At 49.1% G+C, this 25,184-nt stretch overlaps 1 protein-coding gene across 2 annotated transcripts in view; it reads left to right on the top strand.

The window, feature by feature from the left end:
- Nucleotides 1-24,642, top strand: part of PXYLP1 (2-phosphoxylose phosphatase 1) — a 60,879-nt gene extending 36,237 nt beyond the window's left edge. For both annotated transcript variants that reach the window (XM_036267550.1, XM_036267549.1), the window contains exons 3-6: nt 9,312-9,470; nt 10,106-10,232; nt 16,659-16,798; nt 21,607-24,642. In XM_036267550.1, coding sequence (XP_036123443.1) covers nt 9,312-9,470; nt 10,106-10,232; nt 16,659-16,798; nt 21,607-22,544 — 1,364 coding nt within the window. In that variant the 3' untranslated portion in view covers nt 22,545-24,642. The remainder of the gene's footprint in view (nt 1-9,311; nt 9,471-10,105; nt 10,233-16,658; nt 16,799-21,606) is intronic.
- Nucleotides 24,643-25,184: the final 542 nt, after the last annotated feature.

Below are 25,184 nucleotides of genomic sequence, written 5' to 3'. Positions count from 1 at the left end.
TTTTCCCGTGACTATTTCCTGACGACTGATCTGTGCCTCTGGTCCCTCCTCTTTCACCCAGGGCGCCACCCCCACTCTGGCGGCCACCAGTTCTCTCTGTGTCTGTGAATCTGTTTCAGTTCCGTTTGTTCATTTATTTTGTTCTTTAGATTCACATGTAAGTGAAATCACACGGTGTCTTTCTCTGACTGACTTATTTCACTTAGCATAATACCCTCTAGGGCATCCGTACTGTCGCAAATGGTAAGATTTCATTCTTTTTATGGCCGAGTAGTATTCCATTGTGTATGTGTACCACAGCTTTTTTATCCCCGAGGGCAGAGTCTGAACCCTGAGTAAGAGAGTCAAGTCTGTGTGCACAGAGAGTGCTGGGACCGCCTGGCCTCCTCCCCGCCAGTGTGGCCACAGCAACTAGGCCTCCCTCGGGCCCAGCAGAACCAGGCTGCCCCGGGGCGGGAGGCACAGAGCATCGGCCGGGAGGTGATTTCTCTGGTTCCGGCTCCAGCATCACCTGTTGCCCTACCTCCCTCCCTGTCTCATCTTCCTATGTCAACTGAGGGGCTGGACCCCGATGGCTGGAGCTCTGTCTCTCCCCAGCCCCAGGTATCGATGGGAAAGCAGGACCCCTGGTCTTCACAACATCAGTACCTGAGGGTGTGGGCCCCTCCCTCAGCCACACTGTCTCCTTCACTGAAGTGGCTTCCCCGAGATCGCCCACCTGCCGGGCCACCGCCTCCTGGTGACCCTTGTCGCAGAAGGCGGATGACTGGCCCGCCTTCCTAGGCAGCTGGTTTGGTGGCCTCGGTGGGGTGCAGACCTTTGAGACACAGGGAACTTATTTGTGCCTCATTGGGGAGGGGGGACAGTGTCCTGGGACCATAGTGACTCTGTAACCGTTCCCACCAGAGGAGGGACAGAAGCACAGGTTTGACCTCTGGCAGGACATCTGGCTACACATACACACTAAAATGTTTACTGTGGGTTTCTCTAGGTCCTAAGATTAGGGGTGATTTTCACTTCTTTTTATTCCATAGTATTGAATGGCTATTTTAGGATGAACACATGTTTATATGAATTGTAAAGATCCCTTTTCATTTTGAAAAATGAAAAATCTCTTCTCAAAGGTATTGACATTAGACACCTTTTTCCAGGTACACTGGGTTCTTAGCCCGAGTCCATAGATGTCTGTTGTCTCGTGTGGTTTCAGGGGTCCCATGAACCCCCAGAAATCAAATTCAGACGTTTGTATATGTAGTCCTTTTTCAAGGGTGAGGATCAGTAGCTTTTGTCAGCTTCTCAAAGGTGAGGCAGAGGGGATCTAGGCCCTGAGATGGTTGAGGAGGCTGAGATTCTTTCCTCAGTTCTTTTGGGGGCCTGTCCTGGTTTTGGTCGTGATTTGGAGTCCTTGGTGCCTGCGTCATGTAACCCACAGGACTCCCAGGCCACTTGTCAGCGGCCAGAGGAGTGTGTGGTTTGCTGGCCCTGAGAGTTGCCTGTGGGCTCAGCCCTGCATGCTGGCAGTCCGTGGACTGACTCAGTGGCAGATGTCAGAAGGAGGGCTTGGGCAGGAAAGAAAGAAGAGCTTGGGAACAGCCTAGGGCAGGATCCGAGCCCCCAGCCCCGCGAGTCACCCCTGTTGTGGTTTGCTGGCTCCCTGAATGGGACCAGGTTTACCACTGGCACCAAAAGCACTTCCTAGAGTCTTACCTGGCAGCGGTTCTCTATGAGGCCACAAGAATGAGGGATGAAGAATGATTGAGAACGAGGGTCACAGGGAAGGTTGGTGTCGTATTGTGGCCCGAGGTGGGCGGATCAAAAAGAGATCCGTGAAGCCAGCTGTGTTATCTGTAAAACCGTCTCTCGGTGTGTGCAGATGGGGGCTTGATCTTTCACTTTACCTGTAAACATGATTTCTACCCCTGCCTTACAAACAAGCAGCCGAAAGCACACAGCGAAACCGTGGGCTCTGGTGCTGTGGTCCTGGTTTGTAGTTGAGAATTACGCACAGACAGTTTTATATTCGGTGCACGGTGGAGGCAGATTGGGCATTTAAGACAACTGAGTGGATTGAGGAGCACTGAGGGAATTGTGGGAATTGCCTGTTAGAACAAATCATTATTCCTTGGCAGGCCGGTGAGGGAGAGAGAATTGAAGAGCCTTCTGGATTACCGGGAGGAAGGAATCGGAGGCATAGGTGACAGCTCCGGGGATCATTTTACAGATGAAGGAAATGATACGCAGCCAAGCAGGTGTACTTGCCCGAGATCACGCCACTAGGAAGGAACCGAGTCAGCACTTGACCCCAGGTCTGTGTGACTGTGATCCATGTCCCCAGCCCCTCACTGCCTCCTGCATTCAGAACCAAGGACAGCTGTGGTAGCAGGGGTGACCGAGAACAGACTTTAATGGCACTGGACAAGAAGAGTCCCAAGGGAGAGGTGACTGCAGACCCCTAGGGAGGCGACCAGCCGAGGCCTGAGGATCCACCGAGGGGGAGGCAGGCCTTGGAGCTGGGGAGGTAAAGGCACGTGGCGGGGCCTCACCTTGGTCCCGTGAGGTTCTTTGCTGGTGCACAGTTGGCAGGAGGCAGGGGTCCAGAGGCCGCCTCGCTCCCTGTAAAACTGACTTCCACGTGGGAAGCCTCTGTTCCTGGGAAGGGCCTTTACTGGCACAGTTGGCTAGTGTCAGGCCCCCAGCCCTGGAGCAGTCAGCATGGCTAGAACAGGGTTTGAGGAGCAGCATGACACCCCACCACCCCACGCAGTTGGCATGGGGGGGCCACTCTGCAGAAGGAGAGGAGGGGCTGTGATCTGACCCAGGGGTGCCCCCCCCCCCAGTGCTCTATCAGAGTCAGTTGTGAGGCATCGGTAAGGGGCTTACATACGGCAGGTCCTCAAGGCTAGAGCTGGTGGAAGAAGGTCAGGTGTGCAGCTACATTTTTGTCCTCTGCCCTGGGCAGACCCGACATGGGGAGATGAGTTTGAGACCATGGGCATTGGATTGGTGCCCCAGAAGGAAGGCGCTGGCCTGTCTTTGTGCGAGTCTAAATGACTCCCAACTGATGAGCGGCTACAGGCACCTGGCGGTAGCATCACCCTCTGACCCTGTGGATCCCTGAGTTTGGGGAAGCAAGTAGGGTGGCCTGAGACTCAAGGTAGAGAGAGGGGTCTGTGCTAATAAGTTACAATCTTACCCTGACCCTGGTTCCTTTCTCTCCTTTTCTCTGTTCTGTAGGGACCACCAGTAGAATAAACAAAAACTAAAAGAAGCAAATCATCATCAGACATGTTCATAGTTGGATCCTGAGCCACAACTTGTTGATGGGTCAGATTTTGCCCGAGGCTGTTATTGGCTGTTCTCTTGGGCTGACTTCCCAGTGTTTCCTTCATACCCTAGCCTGTACTGCCCCATTCCTGCACCTGTGCCCCCAAACCAATAACCAGGGTGTGCAGAGGCACCATAACCAAGAAGGCATGTCCCCCAGCAAAGGCTGTATGCTTCCTGCTCCCCCTTTTTAAAAATATCTTACCACCTTCCTCAGCTAGATTGTAAGCCTCAGGAGAGCAGAGATCTTATCCGTATTCTCTGAAGAATTCCCAGCAGATATTCAGTAAATGTTGGATGAATGGATGAAGGATGCAGAAGTACCAGGCCAGAGGTTCGCAGGCCTGGGCTCACAGGCTGCAGGACCCCAGGCCAGTTCCTTGACCTGCCTCTGTCTGAGGTCTGTTGCCTGGCTGATGGTCACTCGTTCTACGATGAAGTTCAAAGCCAGAATAAGCACTGCAGACCAGTGTGGCTTGTATGCTAGAAAGAGCTACAGGAGTGTTTGCTAACGATACCCATTGATCCATCCTTGTGCCCTGGGGAAGGGGCAGTGGGCAGGGAAGGGAGGGGGCCTGCAGGGAATGGCGCCTGATTGTTTTCTGATAATTCTACGAACTAGACTCACTGCTGTTTTGTTTTGTTTTTTAATCCTCACCCAAGGATATTTGTCTATTGATTTTTCGATAGAGTGTAAGGGCAAGGGAGAGAGAGAAACATCGATGTAAGAGAGACACATCTATTGATTGCCTCCTGCACAACCCCGACTAGGGCCAGGGATCGAACTTGCAACCTAGGTAAGAGCCCTTGACCAGGAGTCGAACCTGAGACTCTTCAGTCTGCAGGCTGACACTCTAACTGCTGAGCCACAGCGGCCAGAGCTACTCGTTGCTTTTATGGGGGAGGGGCCCAAGGAGCTGCTTTAGAGGTAACGCACTCTGCCGTTGCTTTGATGTTGAGACCCCACTGGCATCTCTATACAAGAAGGTTGTAGGTGTGCCGACAGGATGAAAGTGACTGCAGTGAGATGAGCAGGTACAGCAGCTGTAAATGAGAGACTCGTGCGTACAGGTGGCTCATGGAAATCTGCTTGGAAATCACACCTCGGATAAATTGCATGCCCATTGGTACCGAGTTAATTATCAATAAAGATGTCTCCTATTCTGATTTATGTGGGCCATGGTGTTTCAGTGGCCCCAGGGCCTCGTCTGGATTCATGGTTTTTTGGTTGTTTTTTTTTACACCAATGATACTTATTATTCATTGATTTGACCGCTTACTGTCTCTGTCGATGCCTCACGGTTCCTGTGGCTTGCCTGATGATATCGGAGCTGCTGTGCTCTGCTTGGCTTCGGCAGAGTTGCTCACGGCCCCGCGGGGCAGCTGGAGGAGCTGGGGACCTGGGCAAGGCCAGCCAGGAGAGGCAGTTCTGGAGCTCATGCTCCCGCTGGGAGAGCTGATGCGTCAGGCTCTCAGCCAGGGCAGGGGCAGCTCAGCTCAGGCTCCTTCGCAGTGACGTCTACCAGGGCTCCCTGAACATCCGCCCTGGTGGGGCCAGCTGGCCCCGGCCTCCAGGGGCGTCTGGAGCTGGCGCGCCGCCTCTCGTCCGCTGCATTTGCCCGTGCTGCACAGAGCTCTCCTCTCCTCGTGTAGCCAGCCCCATTGCAGCCCTCCAGGCCCAGCTGCAGCGTCTTCTCCACGCAGCTGCTGCTGGCCCCACCCCCAGGCTGCTCAGGTAACCCCGCTCCCTCAGGGCTCCCGTGTGAGGGTCCACGGAGTGTTTCACCCAAAGCATGGAGCATGGTGCCTGGCTCGGAGCATCAGTTCAACAAGCATGCAAGAAGGGCCTGCCCTGCGCTGGGTGGCAGGGAATAGTAATCACGAGAGCCCTGGCCCTGGCCCTCTGGGTGTTTAGGGTGGCGTGTGGACAGACTGTGAACACTCCTGCTTACATGTAGTGTGTGAGCCAGGATGGCAGCAAGAACCGGGTGGGCTCACAGAAAAGGGGTGTCAAGACTACCTGGGGGTTCAGGGTGGGCTTCCTGAAGGAGGTGACCCCTGGATTGGTTATGGCGTTGGCCAGATTTGGAGAACAAGGTGGGCTGAGGGTAGAGTTGCAAGCATGGGTGAGAAACATCCGTGGGAGCAGGATGGCTCTGAGCAGTTCAGGACAGAACCCAGTTAGGGGAGGGGAGGCAGAGAGAAGGAGCTGGGGAAACCCATCACCCCGTGGCTTCTACGCATCAGAGCCTCCCCTGAATAGTGTCTGGAGAACCCCTCAGAGGGCCTTGCATCGTTGGGCTGTGCATCCTGGAAACTCGGGAAGGCTCAAACAGCACAGGGTAATCTCAGCAGCTAGTGGACGAGGCTGGCGGGCGCAGATGCCAAAGGAAGCCATGGATACGACCTCTCTGGGTGGATTATCAGTTCTGGCCCAGTCTTTATCATTGGCTTCCAAACCACTGCCTCCTTGGGTTGTGGGTGGGACATCTGGACCCAGTTACCATGGTTCCCGTCTTAGTCCTTTGGGCTGCTTAATAAAATACCGTAAGCTGGCTGGCGTATGAACATCAGACGTTTATTTCTCTCAGTTCTGGAGAACAGGAAGCTTAAGATCCAAGCACCAGCAGATTCAGGATCTGGGGAGGAGGCATGTTTTTGCTGTAGCCTCACTTGGCAGAGAGCTCTCCAAGGTCTCTTACAAGGGCACCGATCCCATTCATGAGCGTGCCACCCTCATGCCCTGATCACCTCCTAAAGGCCCCGACTCCAGATGCCATCACATCGGGGGTCAGGGTTTTCACATTGAATTTGTGGGGGCACATTTAGTCTATAGTAGTTCCCAAGTGGTAACCCCAACAGGACTCACCCCGTGTGCTTACAGATAAACCACAAACTGTGAGGACTCTGGGACACCCAGGGCCCATGTCCCTCCATCCCTGTGTCACTCATATGATCATGTCTCCTCGGCTTTACTTCTCCCTGGCCCAGACTCAGGGCGTGTGCCCACAGGCATGGCCCAGGGGCCAGGTCCTTACCATGTCGTGAAAGAGCAGAGTCCAGGACAGAGGTGCCACACAGCCTGAAGAGCTGGGTCACTAAGACACTGCCTTGGGACATCTACCTTTCTTTATCCCCTTGCTCTGGAACAAATGGCCCCCTAGTAATTACCTCAGGCACCTGAGCTGTGTGTCAGCAGTTTGGGCCCCTTCCAGTTGCTGGGAAGAAAATGGCTCTAGGACCCACCAAAGGGCTGCTTTTGAGTTGGTGAAGGGCCAACTCTGTAGCTCTGTGATTGTTATCTTAACACAAGCAATGAGTGAAAACATGCTTACTGAAAAAATGAGTATATGTAGACATTGTAGAAATATACACGTATTTCTATACACACAAATATATACAACATGCTTAACTGTAAATATATATACATATGTATATGTGTGGGTATAAGCAATATAGACAATTACGTGAACGTACTTCACAGCTCATTTCACGCATTTCCCAGAGGAAACCACCTCTGTACGGGGCGGCTGTCCTCACAGACCTTCTGTGCACGTGCAGAGTGAGCAGATGCCTGTGCGCTCACACACCGATAGTCCTACCTTTACACGAAGGGGCTGTGTAAATACCCTGTGACTTGGTTTATCTACTTTATTTATCTCTGATTCTTTCCCATTCTTTTCCACCGTGGCAGAAAATTCCACTTTGTCCATGTAACTTTCTGTTCTGCTAATGAGAGAGATTTAGGTTATTTCCCCTGTTAGAGACGGCGCAGCAGTGAATCTCTTCGGCCATACATCCTTGTGACGGGAATTCATGTCTTTGTTGGATAGATTCCAAGACGTAGAACAATGGAACCAGGGATAAAGCTCATAGAACATTTTGGTGACTACAGCCAAATGCTTCTTCCCAAAGGTCATTCCAGTTGCCACTCTCCTCTTCCATGGGCGGAAGAAGTGTGGGTTTCACACCCTTGCCAGTGCTGATGTTATTGTTTTTGTTTGTTTTTTTGAATTCTCACCTGAGGGTATGTTTTTATTGAATTTGAGAGAGAGAGAGAGAAACATCAATGTGAGAAACATCCATCAGCTGCCTCCTGTATGCCCCCTGCTGGAGATAGAGCCCAACATGGGCATGTGCCCTGAATGGGAATTGAACCCCGAGACCCTTTGAGATGACGCTCCAGCCAACTGAACCACACCAGCCAGGGCCTGATGTTATTATTAATACATGATTTTCTAGTCTGATGGGGAGGGTTGTACCCTATTGTTTTATTTTGTATTTCTTTAAGTATGAGTAATGTTGAACATCATCTGATAGGTGTATTGACATTGGTATTTATTTTCCTGTAATTAGCCTGCTCATACCCTTTACCTATTTTTCAGTGTTAGGAGCATATATATGCACTTTGGATATTAATAATTTGTTATGTATGTTGTAAATATGTTCCTCTCAATGGATTGCTTGTCTTTTACCTTTGTGCATAACATTCGTTTGCCAAAGGAAAGTTTTAAATATTTATTTAGAAGAATTTGTAGAAGAAATTAGGGAATTTAAATGGATTTAGACTGGTGATGGACTGTGTTTTAGCAATTGTTAAAATGTATGCATCTATAATATATTGTGATGAATACATTTTAGAAGTTAAATGATTGATGGGCACACCTATTTCTGTGGATTTTCTCATTTGGTGGATGCTAAAAATACAACAGTTGTTGTGTAGGGAGTTCTAGAAAACCTGTATGCTACACAGAGGTTCCTCTTGCATGGAATGATTGAGGACCATGACCCAGAGGATGGACTTATATCTGCTCATAAATAATTGATAAAGTACATTAATCAGGACTCATTTGACTGGAAGTAACTAAAACCCAACTCAAACTGGCTTAAGTAAGGAGAGGACTTTCTAGACTTATATCTAAGAGAGGTTCTTGCTTCAGCCACATCTGGACCCAGGGGCACAAAGAATGGATATCCTCTGGTCATATTCTTCTCTCTGATTAACCCTCCTCATTCGTTGTTGGTCTCGCTTGTCTCTACTTAGCATCACTCTCTTCTGTTGCAGACAAAGGCTTTCCATGGAGGGACAGATGGCGGAAGTTTCTGTTCTTAGAGAGCAGAATCTAGAAGAAAAGGAGCCCTTATTCTAGAGTCTGCACAGCACTTCTCCCAAGGAAAACTAGTCCAGTTGCCCCATCACTGTCCTCATTGACTCCAGTCACATGTCCACCCCCAGTCAGGGGACCAAGGACATTGTGATTGACAGTTCAACCAGAACTACCTGGGGAGGGGAAGGAGTGGTTCACCAACAGAAAAAGGGGTGCTAGATGGGCAAACCTAACAGACTGCGAGGCCCATGCATGACACCAGAAAACTGTTGGGGGTACCTGGCCTGGGGGCAGAAGAGTGAGCTCGAAATGGGGTTCCATCCACCACGTACACCTTGGGCAGCTGCCTCAGCCTCCCCCTGGGTCTGTGGCTCTCTTCTCGTGAAGTAGCTTCATGAGGATTAATGAGTGGATGCCTGTGATTAGGCTCCGGGGGCCACAAAGTACACAGCAGATGGTATTAAATGACATATGTCAGACACCTATGTCTAGCTCTTTGTAGGTACTCAAAAGGTGATGGTTTTCTTCCTTTGTATTTACTAGAATCCAAAGGGTGTTAGGAAGGCAGTCTTCAGTTTGAATGAAATAGTGTATAAGTTCTCCCTTTACCACCGTGAGTGAGTCCCCGTACTGTGAGTTGCCCACTTGTGCTGCATAATCATTAGTGAAGAGAGCATCATGGCATCACGAGAGAGGCAAGGCACCGTGGGGCTCAAGAAACAGTTCCTGGAGGGGAAGCTGACTTCTTGCTGCACTGCAGTCTATGCTGAGGGAAAGAACAGTCCCTCAAGGTGAAAATCCAACCACACTCTGTGCCCTGCAGCTGGCCGGTGCCCCCTGTGACTGCGTGTGTCGTGACCTGCTTGGCTTTCCTTGCAGTCCACCTGATCCCGGTGTCGACGGCCAAGAATGGAGCGAGTAGCAAGAGTCGAAAGAGAATCATGCCTGACCCCGTGACGGAGCCCCCGGGGACGGACCCGGTTTACGAAGCTCTCTTGTATTGCAACATTCCCAGTGTGGCCGAGCGCAGCATGGAAGGTAGGCCTGCCGGCGCTGCCCACCTGGTACCCGGTACCCTGACCGACACCCTCCAGGGACTGGTTCTCCAAGCAGCACAGCATGGAGTGAGGGTCCCGCCGCTGTCCCTGGGCTGTGTCCTTGAATGAGTTCCCAGGTCTTACCTCCCTCACCTCTAGCACCCCCCCCCCCAGCTTTTCCAAGTGTGCTTTCTGGGGCTTAGGACATCCTGCAGGAAAGGTGTGGGAAATATGACTTCTACCTTGAATTTGCTGTTTCGAGAGTGTATCAAAGAATGATGTTGAATCTGTTTGTGCCCTGCCTTGTTTCAGGAGACTTGAAACAGCCACGTGTCCGGTGTTTCCATGGTCCTCCCCTAGTCTGTGGGTTTGAGTCAGACCACAGGAATATTCCTGTCACATTTCACTGGCCTCCAGCCCCTAGCTGTACCCCCAGAGCCTCCCCATGATTTCCGGGGTCTGGGACATAACCAGCCCTCTCCTGTGAGTCTGTTCAGAGTTCCCCCACCCCCACCCCCACCCCAGCCCAGTACCTGTCCACCAGTTAACCCCTCCTCACTTCTGTGAAGTAAAAAGGATGGACACTTCCTGAGTGATAACAAGACAGTGTGTCTGTCTGTCTGTCGTCTCTCGCAGGTCACGCTCCGCATCATTTTAAGCTGGTTTCTGTGCATGTGTTCATTCGACATGGGGACAGATATCCACTGTATGTCATTCCCAAAACGAAGCGACCAGAAATTGACTGCACTCTAGTGGCTAACAGGTAAACTGCACTTTCTGTAAAAGTTACTTGCCAGAATCTGTTATCTCTGTCCTAATTAAAAGGCTGCCTGGAGAATGACAGGAACAGGAGTGACTCGTCATGGAGTGGGTACTGCCTGCCAAGAGTCTGACCTTCAGGACAATCCTGCATGGCAGTGTTGTTCCACAGTTGAGAAAACAGAGGCCCAGAGAGGTGAGGACACCTGTGTGAGGTCACACAGCAGATCAAGCCCTGGCCCGTCTGAGGCCAGTCTCTAGCCTTCTGTGCCAGCCTTCCCGTTGGGATCCTCTGCCCCTGCCATACCCACTTCTTGCTAGCCCCCGTCACCCCTTCAGGCATTTGCATCCGCTGTTGGGCTTACTTGCCCCCCATGCCTGCTTGGCCCACTGCACGACTCCTTTGAGGCCCCCGGAGATGTGGCTCCTGTAGGAACCCTCTCGCTCTGTGTGAGGACGGGTTCTCTGCTTGTCTCAGGCACAGCCAATGCCTCAATCTGGACAGGAGGACGTGCGGGAAGGTCTCCGAACAAAATGTTTAATGATCAGACCTCAACTGGCCTGAGGGCTAGGGCAAGGGCAGAGGTCACTTTCTGTGCTGGGATTAAGTCTTTGGTGTCTGGATCTTGGGGATGGGCTTGGAGCATCCAGGGTGGCAGGAGGGCACGGGGTGGGGTTCAGGGAGGGCAGCTTAGGGAAGTGGCTTTACTCAGCCAGGCGCAGCAGAGTGTCTGTGTGTTAACGACTGGCACAGTCCTGCCTTCACATGCTGGCTGGATCTCCACCCTTCGAGCAGCCCAGGCATAGATAGGCAACCAGGCCTTTGAGCTGGCTGGACCCAGGACAGCCTCAAGGACTTCGTGGGCAGTACCATGCTTCATTCCTGGCTACTTGCAGCTTCTGATCCTCTATCCGGGCTTCAAATTCTCAGAAGTGAGAATTTGAGAGGCTTGGCTCAGACCAGGGGTCTGCCCTCAGACTGGTCAGCTGTTGCTAGAAGGTCTCTGGATAGTCGAAGCCTCTGGGGGCCACCCTGGTTGTTCCCAGAAAAAGGGCCCATTGGGCAGGGCCACCTGGCAGCATGCAGGGCCTCCCCCATGCACCCTGGTACTTTGCAGCTTGCCTTCCCAGCGTGATTGTCTCTGCCCTGCCCACACCACCAGCTTCTCCAGGGCATTGAGTCTCACTCCTGCCCAGCCTGTAATAGTTGTTGGGTGGGGTTGGCTGCAGAATGAATTCAGGACCTAAGTAAGAATCACAAATCACAGTTGCCTATCATGTGTTCCTATCAGATTTAAGTCTTGGCATGGACCCCTCTGAGGTCATTGGGGCCTGTTTGACGTAGGGAAGATCACTTCACCTCTCTGGGCCTCAGTACGCTGGAACCTGGGGACAGATACCTCCCTTCTCACATCCTTGTGAAATCTGACTAAGGTGGGAGAGAGAGGCTCTGAGCCTGGCTTGATAAGGGGGTGACATCTCATTTACCACAGCAGCCCAGAGGTCTTCGGAGTCCAGCCTCTTTTCGTCCCTTGTGGTCATGGTCATGAAGCCAGGACAGGTCCAGGGCCCCGCATTCCGTCAGAGCAGTGGCAGGATCCACTGAGGGGCTGTTCCTGGAGCTCCCATCTGAGGGACATAGTTTGTGGGGGCCAGCAGCTTCCCTAGCTGCTTCTGCCCTCATTTTCCCCGGCCTTGATCCTGTGGCCTCGTTTTGTCCAGCATTCTGTATTTTTAGATCTACTTTAAGTCCTTGGTAGAAAGTGGGTGGAGTATGCATGTTGAATAAATTAATGTCATTTAACTAATTCCGTCTTTAAAAGCAATAAATGTTGACCTGTCATTGGTAAGAGTGGGCAGGACCCCCAGCTATCTGAATCCACTTCGGGCCTCTGATTTCCTGGGACTGTGGGAGCAGGGTCACCAGCAGTGCCCACGGCCTTCCCAGGGGCCAGTTCAGCTTCATGAGTTATCAATGTCTGTGGCCTCCTAAAAGGCAGAGTCCTGAGTGTGTGGGCTGAGGAAGGGGAGCTGGACATCCCTACAGGTCGGTCGCCCCAATGTTTCCCTTCACAGCGACACACAGCATAGCTCTCAGAGTCTTTGCCTTGTGCCTCGTGACCAAGGTGCCCTTTTACCCCCATAGGACTATATTTAGCCAGTAGTAAGGTTATTGGCCATTGATATGCTATGTTTAGTAAATGGTGGGGTTTTTTTTTTACATTCATGAATATGACTTTAATACTCTTTTCCACATCCAAAGAAGAAAAGTATATTGATAAATCACTATCTATTCAATACATTTTATTTTAAAACACATGTCGTGTGCCAGGTACTGTCACCTGTACCTGGCTCACGTACCAGGTGGTGCCGCTCCTCGAAATAGCACCGGAGGGAAGTTACCAGGAGAGGTCTCAGTGCTGAATTTGAATGGTCATCAGTCATCCAAGGGATACTTTCCAGAAGGGAGTGTAGTTGCGGGGCCTGGAGCTTTATCTCGCTGGGAGACAGCGGCTGATTTCAGGGTTCCGCATGCAGATGGGTCGGAGCTGTGGGCCTGGGTGGAACCCAGACAGAGCCTGTGGAGTGAGGGAAGGGCCGGAAACAGTCCCGGAAACAGCACAGGGAGGGAGGAGGGCCCAGGAGGGGAGGGTGCAGCTGCAAACAGGGAAGGAGGCGGGAGAGTGGGGGGGTGTCACTGAACGAAGGAAGGAGTTTCAGGAAGCAGGGAGCAGGCAGTCACTCACGTCAAGTGACGAAAAAATGTCCAGAAAGCTAAAGACTGAGAAAAGTATATTGAGTTTATCTTTTTATTCTTTTTAAATATGTTCTCATTGATTTTTTCAGAGAGAGAGATAGAAACATCCATGTGAGAGAGAAACATTGATCAGCTGCCTCCTGCACGCCCCCTACTGGGGATTGAGCCCCAAACCCAGGCATGTGCCTTGACTGGGAATGGAACCCCGACCTCTCAGTCCATTGGATGACACTCAATCCACTGAGCCACACTGACCAGGCTGAGTTTATCTTTTCAGAATTTCATTTTATTGGTAACATAAAATAATAAATTCTTTAATTAGTATAAACTCTAAAAAATATGTGTTATGAATGCATCCAAGTTTCCAACCATGTAGGCTTTTCCAAATTGTCTTCTGATAACAGTGTCACTGGGCTTTTGCCTCTCCTCTGCTTGTCTTCATGTTCTGTGCAGAAATCAGTAATTGCTGAGGTTATTGGCGGAGCACAATAAATCTTCCTGGGGGTGTGTAGAGTAGGCTCAGGGTTCTGTCTCATGCTTTGTGGCATCTATGGGTATGAACAACGCATAGAGAACTGTAAATAAGAACCCTGAAGTGAATGGTTTGAAGGCTTAAAATAGTAGCACTTTTGACTCTTTAAATTGTGAGCGTGAAAGCAGATTTGCAATGAGGCTACAATAACTTGAGTTTTTCCTGAAGAAAAATTTATTGTCACAGATACAATCATTTCTGTGTTAGTCGGGGTCCCAAAGAGACGCAAGAATGCGTTGCCTTGAATAACAAAGAAATCTGTCTCTTCTTTGTGCGAAGATCTGAGATGAATGTTCCAGGTCCTAGGACTGGGCTCCTCCTGGTCATTCAGGGCTCCAGGTTCCTCTCATGTGTGGTTCTCCCCACACCCTAGGGACGTCTGCATGTCAGCCTGAGTTGCTGCCAGGCCTGAACAGTGGCCACGGGGAAGGGAGAGAGTGTGAAGGGGACCCCCCGCGATCTGAAAGCCTGACCCCGGGAGTGGTGTGCATCCTTCCATCCCTACGTGGCTCTCCCCAAGCATTCGGACCTCAGACGTGGGGTCCAACCAAGTTCCTAAGAAGAGGAGAATAGATTTTAGTGCACAAGCAAAAGAAAAGCCCAAGCCAGACGGTAGTTAAAGCAGTAAAAACAGATTTTATTCAGGAACGAACGCAGCAGAAGAGAACCGGGCTTGATTCCACGTGTAGCATGGACGGGTGAGGATTTACGGCCCAGGGTGCTCACATACCACCGGGGATGAGGAATTCGATTGGATGGCAGGAGTGGGAGATCTGGCTGGTTAAGTCGACTTAGCAGGATTTTTCCTAAAATCGGGCAGTGCAAAGACCAGAGTAAGGCCCAAGCTCGAGGCCTGATTGTGAAGAGGGTTCAGAGGAGACTCACTAAAGTTTGGTCAAAGAGAGGCTTTGTCACAATTAGCAGTGGCACCCGCAGTGGCCTTTATGTTTAATATTGTGCTCAAAACCTGAACATTTTAATAAACACTTGGAGCTTGCTACGTTCATTGCCATGGGTTCTGGCAGGCTGGGACTTTGCATGAAGCATCTAAGGAGGGGGCATTTCCCAGGTGAACTCATTCACAGGCCTTTTTGGAGTATCGTCATGTGCTAGGTACCGTCTCAGCCCCCAGGGTGGAGCTGTGGACTAGGCAGGCAGGACCTGGTCATTCAGATCCAGGCCCGGCCGGGGACTCGGGTGACCCGCTTCTCTTCCTATTACAAAGATCCAGCCATCTGTTTTCTTTTCCATAAGTGAAGTTTCTCTTCTGTGCATCTTCATCTTGCCCTACCAAAAAACAAGTTTTCATGAACGCAGTTAGAAACAAACACATCATTAGGCAGGCAGATTCCCGAAAAACCCGGGACATCTCAGCCAGCACTTTCAGTCGTGAGATCTTGTTTCTAAAATTGGCAGCCACGCTTTCCCAGATCCTCAGCCTTCGCCGACCTGAAACAGTGGCCTGGAGCGGAACACTGGACTCCCGCCAATGCAAAGCCTCGGGCTGATGTGCATTCGTATTGGCAGCCTCATTATCAGTGGGAAATTTTATTTTCCGGTTTGCAAATATCTATGTGTTTTAGCCTCAGGAAAAATAGTGCACCCTCTGGTTGGCTGCGGGGACAGTGTGCCTGCCGCAGTCCAGGGGGACCGTCAGGCTGTCCCGTACGATAGGGTCAGCCTTCTCTCATTTCAAAACCTGTCTTTTAAAAGATGGATTTTTTTTTTTTTTTAGCTTTCTGTTGTTTGAAAGATATTAAACCTATTTTGGCAGCCATTTTTTAAGCATTTTTTATGTTCATTGGCCTTGCAGACAGCCAGGGTCTGCCATTAGAACGATTTATCTTTGCTGCTTTTCATGCTGATTTGGTTTCGCTGGGAACTAATCTATCTGCTTCTGTTCAGCTAACAATGTATATACATTCATAGGCCATGTCATGATTCAAAGAAAGTGTGTAAATATTCATAAGTAACCTCATTATTCAGAGAAAGTGTATATATTCATAAGCCATTTCATTATTCGGAGAAAATATGTATATAGTTGTGGGTCATTTTATTATTCAGGGAAATTGTATATTAGTAACTAGAAAGATAGATTTAATCTTGATTTACCACATGTACTCCTTGGCAGAAATATAAAAAAAAAGTCAGATCTCATTGACATACTGGTTTGTTTTTTTGTTTTTTCGTTTACTTTTTGTGACCACATATTGTATATACAAAATACATAATGAATTATAGAGAGCTATAGAGATCTTGATTACCTTAATCAGTTAATCTTCTTCAAAAGAGACTTTCCAGAGGTCAGCTAGGATAAGGGTTACCCAGTAAAGGTTGGGGCAGGTGTTTGAGGAGGAAGAGCATGTGGAAAGTCTTGGAAGCATGAAAGAACAGGCGTGTTGGGGGGACAGAAGGCTGTTGGTGGACTGCGTGTGTCCAGAGCTCAGCATGAGAGTGGAGAGGGTTGGGGAGCCCTGAGCCTCACCGTGGGGTGGGGCCAGAACAGACTGACGGGCACATGTGGCTCCTTCCGGAAGGTAGTAGTGTGGCAGAACAGTGACGAGTCGGGGTGCCTTTTAAGGCTCTCTCTCTGGCAGTGGAGAAAGCCAGTTACAGGGGCAAGATTGGGCTGCAGGTAGTCCGAAGAGGAACCTGTGCCATCCAGACAGAAGCTGTCTGATCCAGGACCCAGCTGGTGGCGGCAGGGATGCAGGAGAGAGGCGTGAAGCCCCTGGAGGACACAGCTGCAGGACCGGGAGGCAGATGGCCTGTGTAGGGGCAGGGGAGGGACACATCGAGGACTCCCAGCCTAGGCATGACTGTCTGGTGAGGGTTAGAGGCCTCCTGGAGAGGGAGACTGGAGGGGCACAGGTTGGGAACCAGATGGTGGAGGGCAAAGCTGACTCCCAGAGAGATGGGCACTCAGGAGAGGAGCTCAGGCTGGCCTATCAGAGTGGGGATTGTTATGCGTAGGGGTCAGTGGTTGAGTGATAAGGAAATTGGAATTTAAAAGTGATTGAGCAAGTCCCTGTTGTTGGGGAGAAAGGGCACACCACACTTGGGATTTTGCGTGCTGAAGCTGAAACCATTGCGTACTGCTCTGGAGCACACTGACCTCTAAATCTGTGTTGTCTCTTTAGGAAACCGTATCACCCTAAACTGGACGCTTTCGTTAGTCACATGTTGAAAGGATCCGGAGCCTCTTTCGAAAGCCCCTTGCACTCCCTGCCTCTTTTCCCCAATCACCCGCTATGTGAGATGGGAGAGCTCACGCAGACAGGTACGTGGACAGCCATTCGCTCCCGTTCCTCCCCTCCCTTCCACTCGGCACACGTTTGGAGCGAGTACTCCTGGGCTCCCGGGGTAAATCAGGACCGCACCGCATGCAGCTCCGAGTCCACCAACATATCTTACCAAGCACATCTGATTTCTAAAAATAAAAGTCTAAGCTTTTTTATTATTAAAAAAGCAATATACATTCATGGAAAAGAAATCAGGAAAGACAATTAAGCAAAAGGAAAAAAAATAGCACCCATAATTCCACCAAAGAAATTATTTTTCCTTTCTGCATTCATGCATGTGTGCTGCATGCACATGTGCTGCATGCATGTGCACACACACACATGCACACGCACACAGTGGTATCTTACCACACACTGTTATCCACTTTGTCACTTAGTATATGTGACCATCTTTCCCTATGCATCGATACCATTTCTGATGGCTACATGATTCCACTATGGATGGGCCATAATTCATGCAAGTAACCTCATGTTTTTAGATACGTCACGCAAAGCACCTGATACACTTTAATGTGCCAGATCTCAGGGAGAAACACACAGCAAAGCCCCACTGAGCACAGCCTCTGTCTGATCAGTGTGTTCCTCACAGAAGGCCATCTTTTTCTGGGCAACCCTATGTGTACCATTGTGCAGCCAGCTCACAGAGTAGTTGGTGAGTTCACTGTGGGGTCACCTGGTTGGAAAGAGAAAGAACCGGTGGTCCCCCAAGAGGTTCCAGTTTCCTACTTCAATCTGGGACCTCAGAGGACCTTTGCTTGGTCACCAGCCTTTTTGGAACAGTCGGGAGGACCTGTTGGCCATGCTCTGTTTCCTTGTTCCACCAGCATCGTAGGACCTCAGCTTTGATGGAGGGAAGGTCTCTGTCCTATGGTTGGCCCTGTTGGGTTTCACCATGTTTTGAAAGACATTATAATTGGGGAAAATGATAGTGACAGAGTAGGGCAGGCTGAAGGCTCTGGCGGGCCAGCCTTGAATAAGGAGTTTTGAAAATTAGTTCCACATACACAAATTGTGTGTTGGTTTAAAACAGGAGTTCTCATCCTGCCAGGTCCAGCACCCCTTTTATTAACAAGCGACGGTGCTCCCTTAACTATCCTGAAGTGAAATTCAACCATACTCTTTCTATATGCATAATTTTAAAATATATCATGTATCTTAACTATAATATAAAGGAAGAAAAAATGCTTGGCTGGTGTGGCTCAGTGGATTGTGCATCATCCCATGTACCAAGAGGTCACCAGTTTGATTCCCACACAGGGCATGTGCCCAGGTTTCAAGCTCGATGCCCAGTAGGGGGCATGGAGGAGGCAGCCCATCAATGGTTCCCTCTCATCCATGTTTCTGTCTCTCCCTCTCCCTTCCTCTCTATCTAAAAATCAATAAAAACGTATTAAAATAAATCAATAAATAAAGGAGAAAAAAGGAAACTATTATAGAATTCTGTGTATCTCAATATAAATGAGCACACCTACACTAGAAAATGGAATTACGTAATTAGGTGATTACACAGAAATACAGGTTGGTGACTGTGACAGCTACCAATACAAACTGATTGAGGGATGTCGTATTGGTAACTTTAATACCAAGTGTCAGAACATGTTTTGTGTGTTTGTTTGTTCCCCCAGTTCTGACCAAAGCAAAATACAGATGTCCCTCAATTAATATCGTGTATCTGGGAAATTCATTGGATGCTCATGTTATGCAAAAATGACCGTGTTTATAGATTTTAAAAAGTAGGTTCTAGACGATTTAAACAGATTTTTCATGTGTGCTAATGTCTGATGGTCCATTCAGAAGTTATATGGGACAGAGAACAACAGTTCCTTGTGAAGATTATCCAGCCCCCTGGCCACCAACCCGCTGGGTGTCAGGAACATTATTTTCCATATTGTGACAGCTCGACCTCCAAACCCTCCCTTAGGCACAGCCATGCTTGCTGAGAACCACTGCTTAGACTCTGGTTGCAAGTAACGGAAACCAAACAGGAGGATTCATGGTGACGCACAGACTCTAAGGGCAAGAATAGGACCAGGCCTCCAGAGACGGGAACCATGAATAAAAGTCTGCCTGTCTCTGCCTCTGTGGTTTTGCTGTGAGTCTGTCTACACTGACAGTCCTCGCTGTGCCCACAGAGGGACTGGCAAGTCCAAATTCTTGAGAGAGAGAATCTGATGGGGTCCTTGAGGGTCAGTGCCATCGGCAGGCTAAGAGGTCAGAGTGACTGTGCATTGAGAGAGGGGGCCCAGCCTCTGGATCCAGGGGCTGTTCCCTGAGAAGAGTGGGGTCTGTGGGGGAAGGGGGAGGCTCACACACTGAGACAATCATTTATTTGACCTTCTCACTGATTTATGCTCATCATCATATTCTAAATTAGTATTACTCTAGAAATTATTTTTTCAGTGCTGTTTGCTCCCATTCCCTTATTCTCTTTTAATGGCCAATTTTATCTTCTATTTTAAATTTCATTAGAAAAGCAGAGCTGTTATAACAATCACTTACAGCTGGAACACTCTGGCACCTCCCAGTAACTACCTAAGAACGGATCGCTCAGTGGTGCCTACTCTGTTCAAGATGCTTTGGCAGCTGTTGAGTGCAGGGGCGGAGTGGGGGCTGGATAAGTACGATGCTCCCCTGCTTGTCCTGATGGGTCCCTCAGCTGCAGTGGGACAACGCGCACGGAGACCACTCCCTGGACTGCTGCAGGCTGCAGGGTCTTATAGAATAGACACAGGCTTTGGAGTAGACAGACCTGTAAAATGGGGCAAATGCCTTCCACAGGGCTGGTGGTGGGTTAAATTCGATAGCGTGTGGGAAGTGCCTAGCACAGCGCTAGGCTTGGTGAAGGCAGCTCACGTCCCAGAGGTCCAGCGGCATGTGGGATCAGGAGGGAATTGTTCGTCTGACCTGGGAGGAAGGAGGAAGACTCAGAGAAGGCAGTATTGGAGCCAGGCTCTGGATGAGGGTTTCTCTGGGCGGAGGAAGGCGAAGGGGGAACAGAGTCAGGACTCTGCAGGCTGTGTTTAGAGAGCATAAGAAGTCATAAATGGCTAGAACTTAGTGTGTCAGCATGAACATGTAGGAAGAAGGTATTGTGAGAAGGAACGAAGAGCATAAGCTTGGGGCCAGATGGGGACTCGAGTTCTGCTACTTCTCAACTACGAATGACTCCGTTTCCTCATTTGGAAAATAAGGGAAATGGGGAGAATAATATGCCTTCTTTGTTGAGTTTTTGGGAGGATTAAAGGAGAACGGTCTGGCCTAAGCATGTAAGGTCGGCCCAGAGGTGAACTAGGGCCACACACAGATCCTTAATGTGCATCACTCGTGGTTTGCCTCATTTTGCAAATCATTTTGGAAATGCTAAGGCTTGACCCAGCCCTGATCTCTGAGGGAATTCTGCTCTCAATCAATATTCTTCATCCAGAATAGGACATACTTTGGGGGGTGGGGTTCTGAGCTACTCCCCTTCTTGGGCCAACGGCGCCTTGTCTCATCTTTGCTGTGGAGCTGTTCAAACGTTTGGGCATCTGAGTCAATGAGATTACTGGCCACAGGGCCTGCATATGGTTTTCACTCATGGAGAATACATGTTTGTCACTGAAATTGCATCCCATTGGCTGGCAGGTGAGCTTGCTTTTATCTTGGATTGCCTTCTCTTGCTTGAACATAAGCCATTTTTATTTTTTCAAGATAATTGATTAGTGTACTGTGGTTTAACATTAAAACAACTAGAAGGCAAACTTGAAATTCTTGCTCCTGCCCATGTTCCATCCACCCCGTTTTTGTGCCCCATCATTCTCACGTGACCATTGAGATTAGTTTCTTGTTCATCCTTCCAAAGTCTCTTTATGCAAAACACAGGCAACTGCAAATATGCTTTCTTATTTCCCCCCATTTTTATTTATTGATTTTAGAGAAGGGAGGAAGAGAAAGAGAGAAACATCGATCGGTTGCTTCCCATATGCCCAACTGGAGATCGAATCTGCAACCGAGGTATGTGCCCAACTGGGCATTGAACCCACAGCCTTTTGGTTTACGGGATGATGCTCCAACCAACTGAGCCACACTGGCCAGGGCCCCCCATTTTTACTTAAAGGAGCATAAAAACATACTGTTCTGTACTTTGTTTTTTGTTGTTTTTGTTTTTAAATATTCTATCTGGGTATCTGGGAAATTATTCCATATTCCTACAGAGAGAGTGTCCTTAAGGACAAGTTGGTAAAGCCCCAACAGGTTTAGGCAGAATGTACCCAGAAGATTAGCAGAGAGCCTTCGGTGGGGAAAGTCAGGAGGATGGGGTGAAGGAGGGAACTTCCCAGCACTGAGAGGACTAAGCAGCCAGCAAGCAGCCTTTTCTCTTTACCTGAGTTACCTGAGCTCGCCCTGTACACTGAGGACTGTCTTGTCCCTGGGCAGAGGGACAGAACTCTCCTTAGGCCAGTGACAAATACAGCCTGGGCACCTACCGGTAGGGTGATTCCTACCATCCAAGGCCCGCTAGTCACAGGGCCTCCCCAGGGAAGGGGCTGGTCAGGAGGGAGGGACTGAAGCCGATGGTCACTGTGCTCCCCAGAGAGGCTGTGGGACTCAGGGACAGGGCCCACCCTGCTCCTCTCTCCATGGATGACCCTGAGGTGCTCCCTAGTCAAGCTGACATGGACCCATTCTTGCAGCGTCCACATAGTGGGCAACAGGCTCGATGACATTCTCCACGCTGACTCAGCTTTCCTTTGCTACCCTCTTGGCTGAGCTGCTGGTCAGGAAAGCTTGTGTCGCTCTGTTTCAGGAGTCGTGCAGCATTTGCAGAATGGCCAGCTGCTGAGGGACATCTATCTAAAGAAACACAAACTCCTGCCCAATGACTGGTCCACAGACCAGCTCTACTTAGAGACCACCGGGAAAAGCCGGACGCTGCAAAGTGGGCTGGCCCTGCTGTATGGCTTTCTCCCAGACTTCGACTGGAAGAAGATTTACTTCAGGCACCAACCCAGTGCTCTGTTCTGCTCCGGAAACTGCTATTGCCCGGTGAGAAACCAGTATCTGGAAAAGGAGCAGCGCCGGCAGTACCTCTTACGTCTGAAGAACAGCCAGCTGGAGAGGGCCTACGGGGAGATGGCCAAGATCGTGGATGTCCCCACCAAGCAACTGCGAGCTGCCAACCCCATAGACTCCATGCTTTGCCACTTCTGCCACAACGTCAGCTTCCCTTGCACCAGAAACGGCTGTATTGACATGGAGCACTTCAGGGTGATCAAGACCCACCAGATAGAGGATGAGAGAGAGAGGCGGGAGAAGAAACTGTACCTGGGGTATGCGCTCCTGGGCGCCCACCCCATCCTGAATCAGACCATCGGCCGCATGCAGCGCGCCGCCGAGGGCAGGAAAGAAGAGACCTTCGCCCTCTACTCTGCGCACGACGTCACTCTGTCACCGGTTCTCAGTGCCTTGGGCCTGACGGAAGCCAGGTTCCCGAGGTTTGCAGCCAGGTTGATCTTCGAGCTCTGGCAAGACGGAGAAAAGCCCCGGGAGCATTCTGTCCGGATTCTTTACAACGGTGTCGATGTCACCTTCCACACCTCTTTTTGCCAGGACTACCACAGGCGTTCTCCCAAGCCCATGTGCCCCCTTGAAAACTTGGTCCGCTTTGTCAGAAGGGACATGTTTGTGGCCCTGGGTAGTAGTAGTACTAACTATTATGATGCATGTCACCGGGAAGGATTCTAAAAGGTACATAGTCCAGCACTTACAGAATCTGTGCCAATACAGAGGGACGGGAAAGGTACGCTTCTAGGTCTCACCTTTGCTAAGGGTACATGATTACTGATTTTCATGGCTCTAGAAAGTCCGCTTGGGAGCCACGCAGATGGTTTCGGTTGAACAATGAGTACATTGTTGCTTTCGGGTACATGAGTTACTTGACACACAATGGCCAATTCACAGAAAAAGGAAGGTACTTGATCATAGCCAGACTTCACTTACAATGCCAGAATATTTTAATACACAAAGTTGCCAACCCAAATGTGTATTCTTTTGATCTGCCATGGTACTGTACAATGGAACCAGCAAACCTCAGCCCAAATTCTCTTAATCTGGGACCATCTTACCTTGTCCTCGTTCAGTGAAAAATTTCCCAAAGTGATTTATGTAAAACTGGGCTTGGCAAACTTTTTCTAAAAAGAGCCAGATAGTAGATATTTTAGACGGCGGGGACCAAAAGGCCACAGGCAGTCTCTGTCACAGCTGTTCAGTTCTGCTGTTGTCCTGTGAAAGCAACCACAGGCCACACAGAACATAGGCTGTGGGTCAGGCACGGCCCCCAGGCTGCCGCTTGCTGGCCCCCGATTTAGAATACAAGCTCTATTACAATTGCACTCTCGGCACTTTGAGAACCAGTTGGATGCCAAGAATTATTCAGCGGTGCCTCCAGTCACTTCTGCTAGAAACACAGAATTTGGTCTGCATCTGACTTTATAACAAAACAAAGGGAAGTACACATTGAATCAGAAAGAATCACAGAAAAATTATTAGAATAATACTTGATGTTCGTGATGATTGTGGTATACGATAGTTTTAAGGATGTTTTGTCTGCCATAGTCTGTTTGCTTTATATGCTGAAACTTTTGTATTCAATTTAGTATTTTTTATAGTCTAGGAAAAATATTTTCTGAGACCAGTTTTAGATGTGCTCGTATTCCTGTGTTAATATTCAAATTACTGTACCTGGTTGGTGTTTGGAAGGGAGCCAGAAGCTGGATTCAGGTACTGTCTTCGAATAAAAGGGGTTATGGCTCATTCCATTGGACAAGCTTTTCCTAGAATTGGATCAACTTTTAAACCCTTTTCATGAGTTTCAAAAGGTAAATTCTAAGTGATTTTTAAGCAAGTTTTGGAAGAACTTTGTTACTAGATAGTTAAATAATCTTTATAAGGTATTTTATATATTAGAAGCTGTCATTAAATCTGTGGTTCCTGAACTAATGGTGCTAGCTCTGTGTGAAGACACGTAATGTGCAAGTGAGGTTCTCCACGTCGTTGGTACTCCCACCTTCTCTCTTCATTTCTGTCCAGTGTTGCATTTAAATACATCTGTTTCTATTAATAAATTTTGAAGAATACTTGTACGTACCACTAATGGTTTGTACCTGTAAGTCACTCTAGTGCTTTTCTAGTGAGTGCCAATATTTTTTAAATGTATCCTTTTTTGTATAATAAACATGTTTTAAATTAGAACACTCTACAGCGCATGTGGGGAAGGGAGGGCCAGGAGCGGGCTGCACTAGGCCCAGCAGCGACAATGGAAAGGGACCGAAGTCCTGCTTCCTTCTGCGACAGCATCAGAGTTCGCTGGGCCAGGAGGACATGTCACAGCTGGTGGCCTAGGACTGGTTAAAATTGATCTCAACTGCTTCTATTATTGCTGACCATCCTATGCTGTCTCTCGAGTATTTAAAGCCTAAACATCACTCACGGTATTTGAACCAGAACTGCTAAACACAGCTTGAAGAAAATAAACGTGAATCATAAGATGTTTTAAAAATTAATGTGCAACATCTGTTGGTAAAGGTAAATATTTTGGATGAGAGCCCACATTAAAAGCATTGTAGATACAGGTTTTGCCTGTGTGATGAGAAAAACAACTGTGGAAAACAGCTTTGTTTTTCTGAATCGCTGCTGAGACATTTGACGGTATGACAGCCCTGCTCACACCCAGAGTCCGGGCACTCAGGTAAGAACTTGAGTTTAGGATGCCCATCATAAGGTCCCACTTTACTTTTCCAGGACACCCTTTGAAATAACCACTTAGAGTTAAGCCTGCAAAAACCTCCGCCCCAGCCACCGTATAGGTGCTTGCGAGCTGCTCACTCATGACCCAGCATGGAGGGTTGCCATTCCCCCAGCTCAGTTGCATCCCCCCAACTGGGATCAGTAAGTAATAAATCTTGTGATGACTTCCTTTGTGTGGATGTATTAAAACTGCGCCTTCAATCAAAACGACCCCAAGGGTGGGTTTCACTTCCCCAGATTGGGAGCTCAGATGCTGAGGGAGCTACCTGCTATCTCCATGTGGGTGGCTTGTGCTTCCTCATTCAACAGCTCATAATCTGCATTTTTTTTGTTTTTGTCTTTTTCTCCAGATTTTTAAAATTTTATTTTTGAATTACAGTTGACATACAATATTATACTACTTTCAGGTATACAACATAGTAATTAGACATTTATATACTATTCTTAATATACCAGCTCCAGCTTCTCAACACAGCCTCCCAAGACATCAGGTGTGCACAGCATTAAACTATCTTCCTTAATATCAAGTTCCAAGACATTTCATTCCATAAACAAACACTGAGCACTGAGCTGAGTGGA

This window comes from Molossus molossus, unplaced genomic scaffold, assembly GCF_014108415.1.
Source record: "Molossus molossus isolate mMolMol1 unplaced genomic scaffold, mMolMol1.p scaffold_m16_p_18, whole genome shotgun sequence".
Taxonomy (NCBI): domain Eukaryota; kingdom Metazoa; phylum Chordata; class Mammalia; order Chiroptera; family Molossidae; genus Molossus; species Molossus molossus.
The sequence above is the reverse complement of the archived record's forward strand: the minus strand, read 5'-3'. Positions and strand labels throughout refer to the sequence as shown.